The following is a 13,124-nucleotide window of genomic DNA, read 5'->3' on the forward strand; positions in this document are numbered from 1 at the left end:
GATGACATCTTATCTTATCAATCTTATCTTATTCTGTACATCCTAACCCCCAGGAGCTGCAGATTCTGAGCAACAAGTAAATAGTATCTGCATGTAGTCTTCAGACAAAATCAAGCTCACTTGCCTATCAGAAAAGTTACCTAAAAAACCTGGTATCACTGACCCATTAAAGAAAGGGGGTGAGCATCATTTACCAACCAAGAACTTGGGCACAAGCTGATCACGCACCTTCAATCTAACAACAGTTACCCCAACTGCATCAGGGAGTCTGGGAATTAAACAATAGCTTCCTGGTTCCTTGCTTGTTGCTTTGTAAGACATACATTTCTTTAACAACCCAGATGTAGAAATAACAACTTTCTACACATTAGACAAATGGCTTCAGTTTTAGATGTTTTTTTTTTTTTTTACCAACCCCCCATCCAATTTTGGCTTTGTGTTGTAACACTCCAACTTCATACCACAAACAAAAGATAATTAAAATGCAAATTTAACTCTAAAACTTTTTAAGTTCTTAGAAGAAAATACAGAGTAATCTGAATGACCTCAGATTTTGTCAGGACTTCATAATTATTATATCAAGAGTACTGACAACAACAATGAAAAACAGACAAATGGATATCCTTAAACTATAAAGATATGATCATCAAAGGGCATTATCAGAGTAAAGAAGAATCAAAAGAATAGGATAAAACATTTGTCAATCATGTATTTCATGAGGATTTAATATTCATAATATGCAAGGAATGTATAGACAAAGGAATTGAACAGACATTGTTCCAAAGGACACAGAATAATGACCAATGCATGAAAGCATGCTCAAAATTTTTATCAGGGACAAGTAAATTAAAATTATAATGAAATCCCACATTAATTTCCAAAAGAGGATTACTATTTAAGAAACCAAACAAATCAAATTTTTAAAACCCAGAGAAATAACAAACATTAGTAAGGATGTTGAGAAATCGAAACCCTGACACATTTTTCATGGGGCTGGAAAACGGTACAACCATTGTAGAAAACATGTGTCAGTTTCTGAAATAGTTGAATATTAAATGATTATTCAAGACAAATAGCAGTTACACTATGTTGACATTATTTATCATAACCAGAATGTGAAAACAAATCATCTATCCATCAGAAGATAAATGACTGACAAAATAAAGTACTGTACATATAATAGAGTATCATTCAAACACAAAAAGGAATGGTTTCTCATAAATGCAACAACATGGAAGAATATGAGAATATTAAGAATATTAAGCAAAAAACGAAAGACAACTTTTGTAAAATTCCAATTAAGACATCCATAATAGGCAAAATTTTAGGGACAAAAAGTGGATTGGTAACAGAAACTGGAGAGATAGAAAAAGGTAGATATTTGCTTAAGCAGAAAAACTACTGGTCCTCATGAATACATACGGGTACATATTAGAGTATATATCCAAATCTCAAAATTTTGACCATATACATTATTTTTTGTACCCTGAAGATAAGCTACTACAAATCATGAAAAACCTCCAAGAATCAACTCAGTATATTATATATTGTGTTATGAGGACAGAATTGTTTCATTCACTATAATGGTCTCCTATTGAATATATGGTTGCAAAAGACAGAATTGCATTGGTTTTTATGGCTACTCAGTATTCCATCTTTGTATGGTTTAATGAAACTCCACAATTTATTCACTCACTGGTTTACAAATATCCAGTTGATTACATATCTTAGCTATTGTGAGTTTGGAGTCTTGAAAATATTATAAACAACGATAATCATATCATTTTTAATGTAATTATTCTGCATTGTACGTTTTAAGTGGCTAATTGATGCAATATATACAAATACTTATTTTATCACATCAAAAACTAAATAGTCTGTAATCTAGTGCTAAAGAGCCTGTGTTGCACAACAGTGCATGAGTTTGACTACTGTCACTGGCTCTCCTGTTTCCCACCAATGAAGACCCTGAGATGCATCAGTGATGCCTCCTGCCATTCATGTCAGAATCTAGATTGTTTTCATTGCTCCTAGTGTCAGCCCTGGGCCAACCCTAGCCATTCTGCACAACTGATAAAGCATCAGTGCACAGAGCATCTCTCTGTGAATCTTTATCTACTTTCCAAACAAACAGAAATGTTTTAAAATAATTTTAACAGCTATATATTCATTATTATTCAAGAATTAGCTCAGCATATTATTAATAAATTCATATACAATGTGGTGAACATTGTGCTAAGTATGGATGATATAGCACTGAGCCAAATACAAGGCACTACTGGCAACCGCAAAAAGGAAAAAAAATAAACCCTTTTTTATAGCAATGTATAACTTCATAAAAGAATGGCAATGAATATTATTCATATAAGTGGCCTTGGAAGATTCTAAACTCTGTACCATCAGTAAATAGTGCTTAAATTTAGACCATCAGACATAAACAATCTATAATTTTAACTGCTCATGATAAATATGTATTAAATATTATCTTGAGACTATGCAACAGTCTTGACTGGCTGACCAGATGTTTCAAAAAGCAAGGAAATACAGGATGAGTTATCACTCCCCCTCTAAATGCAATGCTATGGTCAATAAAAACATATCTTCTTCACATATAAAAGCATCCAATTAAAACATGTAAACAACTACCTTTATTTACTATCAAGATTTATACATTCAAATGCTAAGAATAAAAGGAGATTAGAGTCGATTAAGAAATCAGTAAAGATTCATTTAAGAAAAGAGTTTTAAATAACCGGGAATATATGAAGCAGTAGTAATAACGGTTTGGTTTTACATTGTACATGCTTTTTATAAAGTACTGAACCATTTTTAAAAAACTACACATGAAGATGCATAAAAACCAGAGAAAGTTGTTGTAGGCACTGCAGTGCAGCACGTTAGAATGCTGTTTAGAATGTCCACTTCACATACTGGAAAGCCTGGATCAAGTCCTGGCTACTCTGTGATGCCCATTCCAACCCATCTTCCTGTTAGTGAGTACTAGATGACATTACTGGCCTCACTGCCATAGGCATTTGCAGAGTGAACCAGAAGACGAGATCTTTCTCTATGTCTCTAACTCTGCCTCCCAAATAAATAAATAAATACTTCTTTCAAAGAAAGAGAAAATAATGGCTGTATTTTGGTTTACTTTTTTGTGCTAAAAATAAATTTCCTGCTTTTCTGTTTGTACTGTACTTATATAGAAGATGTCACTAGAAAATCAGCCAAGGGTATATGGGATCCTATGTACCATTTTTGTAATCTCCAGTAAATACGAAACTGTTTAAAAAAATAAGAAAATGACAGAAACACAGTTTGAATAAATATGCAATGAGTTAAAGACAGGACAAACAAAATATTTATTACATGACTACTGATAAAATATCCTGAAATAGAGAACAAAAGGAAGAAAATCCAATCAGAAGTCAAATGAACATGAGAGTGGTAGAACCGTAAGATATAAACACATGGTTTTCACTATTTTTCAAAGTATGATGTGCCTTTGTTATCTAAAAGTAAAATAAAATGAAAGAAAAAAATAAAGCAAAATGACAGAAAGATATTAAAGGAATGATTGTATTGCAAAGTATAGAAAGTTAACTCAGGCTGAGATCCTCTCATTGTCACTTCTTTGAGAAATAACAACATAGCAGCAGAATATTCTAGAAACTTTATCTTTTGTCAGTCTAGCACTGATGGGTGAGGAAAGCCTACTAATTTCTTCCAATGTTATTTGGATTGTGAGAAGTTAGAAATATAAGGCAAAAAAAAAAAAAAAGGACAGGCATATCGTTTTATAGTTCAGTTAGGCAAAATATTTTATAACATAAAAGTGGCTCAAAATTTAATGGGGTCCACATTTGTAGTGATCAGGTAAGCTTCCATGTGTGAATCCAGGACCCTATATTTGGAGCACCACTTTGAGTCTGAGCTGCTCTGCTTCCAGTCCAGCTCCCTGTTGATGTGCTAGGACAACAGCTTAAGTACTTTTTTCCCCTGCAAACATATGGGAGACCAGGACAGAGTGCTTAGCTGATAGTTTGATCTGCCCTAGAATGGGCTGTGACAGTCATTTGAGGTGATCCATTGGATGGAAGATCTCTCCTTTTCTCTTTATCTTGTTTTCTATGTAACTCTGCTTTCTAAAATTAATAATGGAATGCTTAAATTTTTTATATATTCAGGAGCTGAAATAAAATAAATAAAACACCTATGGAAATGATCAAAAATAATTTACATGTTCTTTCATTCTTTGGTTAAATTCTCATTCAGAAATGCTTAAAACAATTGAGAAGATAGTAGACAGCTGAGTCTGCCTGTTCTGAAGATATTGTCAACAAGATACAATAAAGAAGAAGAATTTACTGATTGCTTTCCACTGTTATCTTTTCATTTTCCTTCAAAATTACATACATTTTTAAAAATAATAAAGCTGAATATAATATCTTAAAATGTCATTATTATTTTTATAATAAAATTAGTGGCAACTTTTCTTATTTACTATTATTAGTTTTATTTTACAGCAAAATATTTACTTTTTGCTCTACTTTTCTTTATAACTTCTAGTAACGTAAAATCTGTATTATGACCCAAATTGACTATACTTGTTACACCTTACATTATTACAAATCCTTGCTTAATTTTTATTCTTACACGAGACAGGTTGAACATCTTTCATCCAACTGTTTTGGATGAACAGTACTTTGAACTTCAGTTTTTTTGAGCATTTGCATGTGCATAATGACATAACTTGAAGATGGAACTTGAGTTGAAATAAAATTCTAAACATGTGCATCAACATGTAATCATTCTATTTGGTAGTGCTAGCAATTTTCTTCATGAAGCAGCATTTGTGTACACTGAATCATCAGTAAACAGGATAGATCATAAACAACATGCTGTGAAAAGATAATGTTCACAGGGTAAAAAGGCACTACAATACCAGGACTGAATGGGAGAATCTGGATATGTGAGGAAAAGACACATACAGAAGCTGAAGGGTAGGTAGGAGGGCCTCCTTCCCCTTGGTGATACTGAATGAACTGTGCTGAGTGCTTTGTTTTGACTATAATCCATTACATGAGGTCAGATGTGGAATACTCTAAAGTGATGTCACATCTCTTTGTTTTAAAAATATTGGATTTTGCCCGACACACTTTCTGCTGAGCTTCACTGCTGGAGAATCACATGAAAATATGCAGCAAAAGACAGAGTTCTTTTCCTCCAGGATATGTGAAGCTGCTTTCTGACATTAACTTTTCTTCCTACTGTGTAAGCATTGATGTCCTGCGTGTTCTTTTTGTGTTTGACTTTGAGAACAAGAAAAGGGAATGGACAAAAACATGTCAAGGCATACTTAAGAAAAACTCTTAATGGATTAAATTTCAAGGAAGTTTACTTTCTAAGTAAATTTTTACATAAATCATGACCTGGACTTAATGGTGGTCACATCTATAAAGCTACACAATTACATCACAGTTTCCAAAAGATTACTGAAACAGAAAAAACCTAAAAATATCTGAGACTTAAAAACAGTTTTTCTTACATTTGATATTTGCAAGAGATCTGTAAGATGTACGTGAGCCATTTCATCACTGAAGGTCTTTATCTATAGGCCTATCCCTGATTGCACTCAGCTTTGCTAATCAACCTGCTTACATGGTCCCTGCTTGAACTTATGTATTGAAGACTTCTACATTTCTAGAAGACAGCATAAAGGGGACCAGGTTTTATTCCTGCAGTGTTTTTACTAAAGCCAATTGGAATAACTGCTATTCAGAATCACTGCGGATCTGTGAGGTATCTAGTTGTCAACTCTTTTGCATTCTCAAAGATGATAAGATAAGGGTTGAAGGAAGAAAAATATTTTATAAAATGTTGGGGAAGCCCATGATTCTTATAATTACTGAATATTCAGGAATGAATATTCCTTAACAGACTCTTATATTGATCTTTGTATTTCAAAAATTTATTTTGTGAAATTATTACATTTAGAAGAAAGTATATACTTATCCTTTGTACTGACTAAACATCAAATTGTTGGGGGGGAGCATACATTTAAATGTTCAAAGGCCAAGTCATTTTAAAGAGGAAGACTGCTTTTCAGTTGTGGTTCTTTTGTAAGTGTCCTCTTTAGAAGCCCTTGGTTATGCCTTGATCACATCCATGAAGTCACTAAATCCACTTTATTTTAAGTAGATGAACTACTCAGAAGAGAGCAAAGTCAAAACCACAAAATCATTCATGCTGGTAACTTCATACACAGACCCTAAACTAAAAGACTTTGTTGCTTTTTAAATATATACTGGGGGTTTTAATGAAGATAAAAATGGTTGATTAAGCATGTATTTACTTAATCAACGCTTCAAGTTAGAGAGCACTTAAGCACTAAAAGAAATATTTTCTTTTACTGAAGATTTTCAATTTACAAAACATTTCCCTGGACAGATAAGATACAGAAAAATGCAAGTGACATCTGCTAAGACTTATTTATGAAAACTTCAAGAAATCCTACGGGATAACATCACTCAGTTTTTTCCTCCCCTTCCACTCCCCCTCCTCCCTCTTTGGAATACCTCTCATAGAGACTTCCTAAAAATGTCTGGAAATAATTAGACACTTTTAGAGTTCCTAAAAAAAGTTTACTGGAAAACTAAATCTGCTATTCATCAAAGAGCCCAATACACTAAAAATAATGTAACTGAAAAAGTGGTACATATAGAGAATAACATAAAGCACCTCAAGCACAACTAACTATAAACCTGAAAAATAAATCTATGGCAGAGGCATGATCCAAGGAAACGCTCAACTGAAGTACTGACTGCGTCAAACGCAATATGTGTACTGAGAAATTTGTACTTTGAAATGTCTGAAAACCATACATTTTGTAAAGGATGGTGCTAACTGTAACTGTAATACAAACTGAAAGTGAAGACTGCATAGGTAACTCTAAAAATCCATTGTTTTGAAAGTTTACATGGAGAAAATTAAATCTGGGGTATTTGTGGAAGAATATATACAATATAATGATAATGCTAAGTGTTCCTTTTTTAAACTAAAAAAAAAAAGCCATTTTCTACAGAGATGTAAACACCCACTGGGGGGTAGACTGGATGGCATGTCCTTTGGAGTTTAAAAGGATACCCATATGAACTGAATTATCCTTGACAAGTACCTTCAGACACTTGTAATATGAGCTCATGTAAATTTAGACCATATTTTGGATACAAAATATTGCAAGAGTAAGTTTATTCAAGACTTCAGATAAAAAGGAAAGTTAACATCCTTAATACTCTGTGGTAGTTAATATGAAACTCCCAAAATTAAAAAAAGAAATGTGTTACAATAAAAAATAAGATAGTGCAATTTCTTTTCCTTTTTTAAACCCTATGCATTTCTGCCAATAATAAATTAGCTTCAATGGTTTACCTTAACTTGGAAAGAATGGTTTACCTTAACTTGGAAAGACAAAAGTAAATCTTAATAAAGTATATAAGCAAGAAATATCTGCATTGCAAACTTATTTTTGAAAATAAGTAAATCATAATATCTATTACGATACACTTGTATTTCATTCTGGGGGAAAACATGTATTGAGATGGCATCTTAAGATAGTTCCAATTTATATTTTCAACTACCTTTACTAGTAATAATACTGCCCATCATAGCAGGAAGCTATCAATATTGACAAAGCCTGACAGCACAATAATAAAACAAAAGAAATTTAGAACTCCGAAGCTATAAAGATTCACTGGATTGTCTTCCTTCTGCCTTGGCACAAAGACAGCCTCCAGAACAGGGCTAATCCTACAGGGATCAGGTTCACGGTAGAAGAGATGCATTAGGCCTCTGGAAAGCCATTTTGGAGAGAGCTATGCCAAGCAATCTCCACAGCACAATTAACTGTATTTGTTTCTGCTTATCATAGGTCAGCTGCGTCTATGGTTGCTCTCTGCTAATGGGTGAAAACAGGATATAAATCAACATGAAGCAGAGCAGTAGCGGAAAAATGGCAGGTCATTTTAAGAAACTCTGAGACATTTATGTGTATGTGTGTGTATGTGTGTCTTTAAAATCAAGGTTTCAAACATGAGTGGAGCAATAAATCTATAATAATGTCTTGGTAAGTTTAACTTCACACAAAAAGTGTGTGGACTCCTGGCACCTTAATTGTAAATCAGGAAGGCTACTCATTTGTTTCTTTTAAAATGTTTATGCTTTGAAATATATACAGTGGAAAAATTTATTAATAATTATTAAAAATTTATTAAATAATTAAAATAGCATCATATTCCCTCAAAAAACTTAGAGAAAGCACAAAATAACAAAATCAACTGGAGCATTAAATACAGATTTTAAACTCACTTAAATGAGGTACATTTAATCAAATAGCCACTTCAAGTGCTTAAATATTTAGGAGTGTTAAACAGACTATGAATTATTTTAAAAATTTAAAAAATCAAACTGAGAGCCATGTTTATATTTCTTTGCTGCAACACTGAAAGTGCACTGCACAGAGAGCTTGAATTTCTCACTCTTCCTTTCAATCAATATCTGAGGCAAAGTTTCATCTCTAGGGCCCTTAATGGCAGGAATTCCTGGAGCCAGCAAATGAGTAATGTTAAACCTATGATTAGATGATGAGGCCATCAAAGACACCAGGTCCTAATGCCACATTCCTCTTTATTTCTCTGAACTGCTCTGAAACTCGGGGATAGAGCACAAAGACTTTTAAACTATTTCTTTTCCTTAAAAGCAGTTTTTCAAAAATGTACATCACCATGAAACCAAGGAGGCCACACAGGTCTTTCAGAATGCCTCCTGAACTCAAGACTTCAGCATTATGTGACAAAAATCCCAAATGTCATGAAGACAACCTTCTGCCAGAGAGGTTGTCTTCTTTAACTTCTTCATCAAATATTGCTTCCAGTTAAGAAGGGGAAATGGACCTAACAATTTTCCCTTGAATATACCAACTGAAGAAAATTCACCTGAAAACTGGAGATCAGTAGGTAAGATTTTCGTTCATTTTTGGTGATACTTTAATGGATTGACTGAAGGCTATTTATTTGGGAGTTGGCTGCTTGGGGAAGATTTCATGATGGTAATTAGAAATGGTTTAGATGTATTTTCCTTTTGTTAGGAAAACTATGGAGAAATGCAGTAATTATGTTATAAACTGATAGAAACTCTCATTTTGCCTTATTTTGCAAAGTGTTTAATACCTCTATGATATTCATGATATGCAGGAGACTTGATTGAGCTGATGAGAAAGCAGACTACTGCTAGAGTCTTCCTTTCTCAGAAAATCTGTAACATGTGTATTTTACTTCTCTGTAACTTTTGAGAAGGCTTGGTGGTCAACAATTACAACTATGCCTTTATGTCTGATTAGTAAATATAAATACATTAATTCTATTTGTAAAGACTTTACTGACAGCTTACACATAAAAAAGGGAAAACAGCAAGGTATCACATCGATGATCAATCATTAATGAGTACTATTGTATTTACATTGTTTTGTTGTTGCTTCAAAAGTGTTTATTCTTCTCTTCTAATAGAGTAGGAAAAACAAGGCAATAATAAACCTCAAAATTTAAACTATGCTTTATCATTTTCAAAAAGTGGGACATAAAGAGGGCTAAAAGACCTTTCAAAAATACGCACATACTCAAACATAAGTAAGACAACCCCCAAAGGACATGGAAAATGTATTAAAAAGCCTAGTTCACTTCGACATAAAATCTAAATTCCATGCAAAGGAGGGACTTCATTATTATGCATGGATTTCAAAAATTTTTACTCTAAATGAACTCTTCACCCCATTCACCAAAAATTTTTGGTGTAAATTTTTTATATATTCCATGTGAAATGATACCAAAGGTAAAATTGGGAACAACGGAAGACAGAAAGAATGAGAATCAGACTGAAAGACAAGTGAGCCAGAGTAACACAATATTTAAAAGGGAAGAGCATCCATATTCTAAGGTATCTCCATGTACATTATTTTCTTCCTGCATAGGGCAAAAGTGGATATTGGGAAAATATATGAATACACACACTTATGTATGCACCTACATTTTCTTCCTAGTCACAGACATTCTCATAGTTTAATAGAACCAAGCAAATGAAATGCCGTACCTGAGAACAAAGCAGCATGACAAGCTCCACCACGGATGTGCTGGACTTCATACAAACAAGGCCTGCAACAAAGAAGGGTTACGAGTGCATGAAATCACAACGGCAGAAATCCTTCATCCATGTCAAACCACCAGAGAATTCTGACTTCTAAAAAACTTAACTAGTAAAGTTTTAAAATAGTAACACTAAAAAACTTTTAAAATAGTAACACTAAAATAAAACCATGCACTAAGCTATGTTTTACAGCATTAATTTTAAAATCTTCAGACATCCAAATTGTTGCGTAAAGTCTTAAAAATTTTTAAAAACATTTAAACAAGATGAGGGAGAGTTACTGAAACTAAAGAGGTGGTTAGAGTTGCTTTCGTTCCAGTGACATTTGCTGTGTCATTGCTTTCTTCAGCAAAGAACAATAATTATTGAGGATCTCTTTAACTCTTCCTCCAAAAGATAAAATTAACATAATATACAAATAGATAATTTCCTATAGTTTATAAAATGTTTCCAAAACTTGGAATGCTTAGCAAAGAAGAAACAACTGATCATATGACTGTTATTTTTACTTCCAGTTTATACTCCTGTGGAACTGTTGTCTTCCTACACTTTACTAGTTAAACATGATGATTAGTGATGAATTAACCCTGTGATTATAAAGTGAACTGAAAGTAGATTTGGCAAAAATTAAGGGAAAATGCTCCCACTTCAGATAATATATTAGCAAATGTTGTAGCAGAGAAGCGAATCCCAAGCCACTGAAACAGGTAGGACATGGACTAGGCTCTAGTCACGTCTAACTTTTAATTCAATCTGATCACCAAGAATGCTTCATCTCTCCTGGCTGACAAAACAACTTCTTTCGTTTGTGTTCAATGGACACAGCCCTAGACACATTACTCAACTAAAGCCGTGACATCACAAATTCTTAGTGATTAAATGCATATCAGAAAATCTACATCTTGTTCTAACTCATGGTTGTAAAGCATGAACAGAGGCTAGAAAAATAATGTGGATTGTTGTGAAATGTTTAAAAGCATTGCCCTGGCCTCTTTTACTCACCAGCCCTCCAACCATAGTTTAAGCGGAAAGGACCATGAATGAAAGCAGTCGAGCATGCGAGTGTTTTTATTTTATTTTATTTTATTTTATTTTATTTTATTTTACTTCATTTACTTTACTGTTACTTTCTTTTATTTCTGAGTTGACACATGTATTTTATATTAATTTTATAAGCTTCTTTTTCATTTTCTACGGTAGTATAATTGCCTCATTTAAAAGCAGCTAACCAGTTCTTTGGAATATAATCCCTAGATGCCAAACATTTGGACTCTATATAGACACACCTGATTGTAAGAACCAAAACGAAAAATTAAACAAACATCACAAACAACACCGATGACTTTGCTCTCAAGTGTACATTTGCTCCTTCAAAAAGCTTGTGATCATTTTTTGTTTGACTTCTTGGGAAACATCTATAAGTCTTATGTTTTTTTTTTAATTAACCAATTAATTTTATTATGCCATGATATAGTTCCATAGTCTCCTGGATTTCCCGATCCGCCTTCTCAAAACTCTGCCCCCTCCACACCACTTATTTCCCCCTGTCATTACACAGTAGTCCTTCACAAGCAACCACAAGTCCATCACTTTGCTGTTTAAGTGCATCCTGACATTACTGGCACAGACAATGGAAGAACGTCCAGCATCCTACTGTTAAGATACACTGAAGAGTTTCATTGAGAATCCATCTTTGTTTTAGAAGTATAGATGCATACTGCACTGTATCTTCACATTTGGATGTGACAGTCTCTACTACACACACATGAAAAGCCATAAAACAGAATCAACAGAGAGAATAATAGAAAACTTAAAACAACATGAAGGTAAAAATCATACTACTGATGATCAATGTGTCACTGAAGAAACGAAAAACAAATTCAAAGATGTTCTTGAAGTAAAGGATGCTATTGTGGGGCCTATGAGTCAGTGAAGAAATTAGTAAGAAAAACAAAAACTTTTTTTGAATGAATGAAAATAAAAAAGAAAAATATCACTCGCCCCCGGGATATAGCAAAAAGAGTATTTAAAGGGCTATTGATCTTGTATTTTGCATGAAGGTTGCCTTATATCAGACAGAATATATATTTGTCCTTTTGAGATAGACTTATCTCACTGAACATAATGGTCTCTAGTTGGGTTGCATATGGTAGAATTTCATTCTTAATAATGGCTGAGTAATAATCCATGGAACAAATGTACCACATTTATTCCCTCTCGGGAAGGGCATTTTTGTTGTTGTTGTTGTTATTCAAATAACAAAACTGAATTGTGAAATAGCACATGTAATAATGTGTATATAAAAATGCCTACTACTTACTTTTCACCTACTATCTGCTGAACACTGTGTCAAGTTTCTCAGGACCACAGAGCCTCATTCAATTTTTATTATACTCTGTGACAAAGCACCATATTCTCCATTCTATAGATCAGAAAGTATTGTTCCTATAATTGGCAGAAACATTAATTATTCAATATTTTTTGCCAAGTAAGAGGATAACTAAAATATTACTCTGTACGTGATGTGTGCATGAAGAAAGTGTGTCATAACTACCAGTTTTTTCTAAACTGTCAACATGGAGATATAAAATGATTAGCAATGATCTTGGAAGAGAGAAAAATTTAAAAAATGCTTTCTGCTTCAATAACATTTTTTAAAACAAACGTGTGTGTGTGTGTGTGTGTGTGTGTGTGTGTGTGTCCTTCTCTCCCTACCCCGCCTCCCTTTCCCACGTAACCTACCTCCCTGAACAAATGGAAGCAGCATGAGCATCTTAGAGTAAGAAAGAACAAGGTCTTATATCAGCTGTTTCTAAATGAAAAGCTATAGCAAAACTGACTATTTCCTATAGGGTGATTATTTTAATAAACAGCTTAGAATGCCTTCTAGATAACAGAAAATGTATATATTGTAGGGAGTAGATAAA

At 33.4% G+C, this 13,124-nt stretch overlaps 1 protein-coding gene across 1 annotated transcript in view; it reads right to left on the reverse strand.

The window, feature by feature from the left end:
• The window catches only part of NBEA (neurobeachin), a 483,658-nt gene that overhangs the window by 315,286 nt on the left and 155,248 nt on the right, over nucleotides 1–13,124 (reverse strand). The window contains exon 31 of the mRNA XM_040991525.1: nucleotides 10,144–10,205. Coding sequence (XP_040847459.1) covers nucleotides 10,144–10,205 — 62 coding nt within the window. The remainder of the gene's footprint in view (nucleotides 1–10,143; nucleotides 10,206–13,124) is intronic.

Source organism: Ochotona curzoniae, unplaced genomic scaffold (assembly GCF_017591425.1).
Source record: "Ochotona curzoniae isolate NIBS_2020 unplaced genomic scaffold, NIBS_Ocur_1.0 contig_64, whole genome shotgun sequence".
NCBI lineage: Eukaryota > Metazoa > Chordata > Mammalia > Lagomorpha > Ochotonidae > Ochotona > Ochotona curzoniae.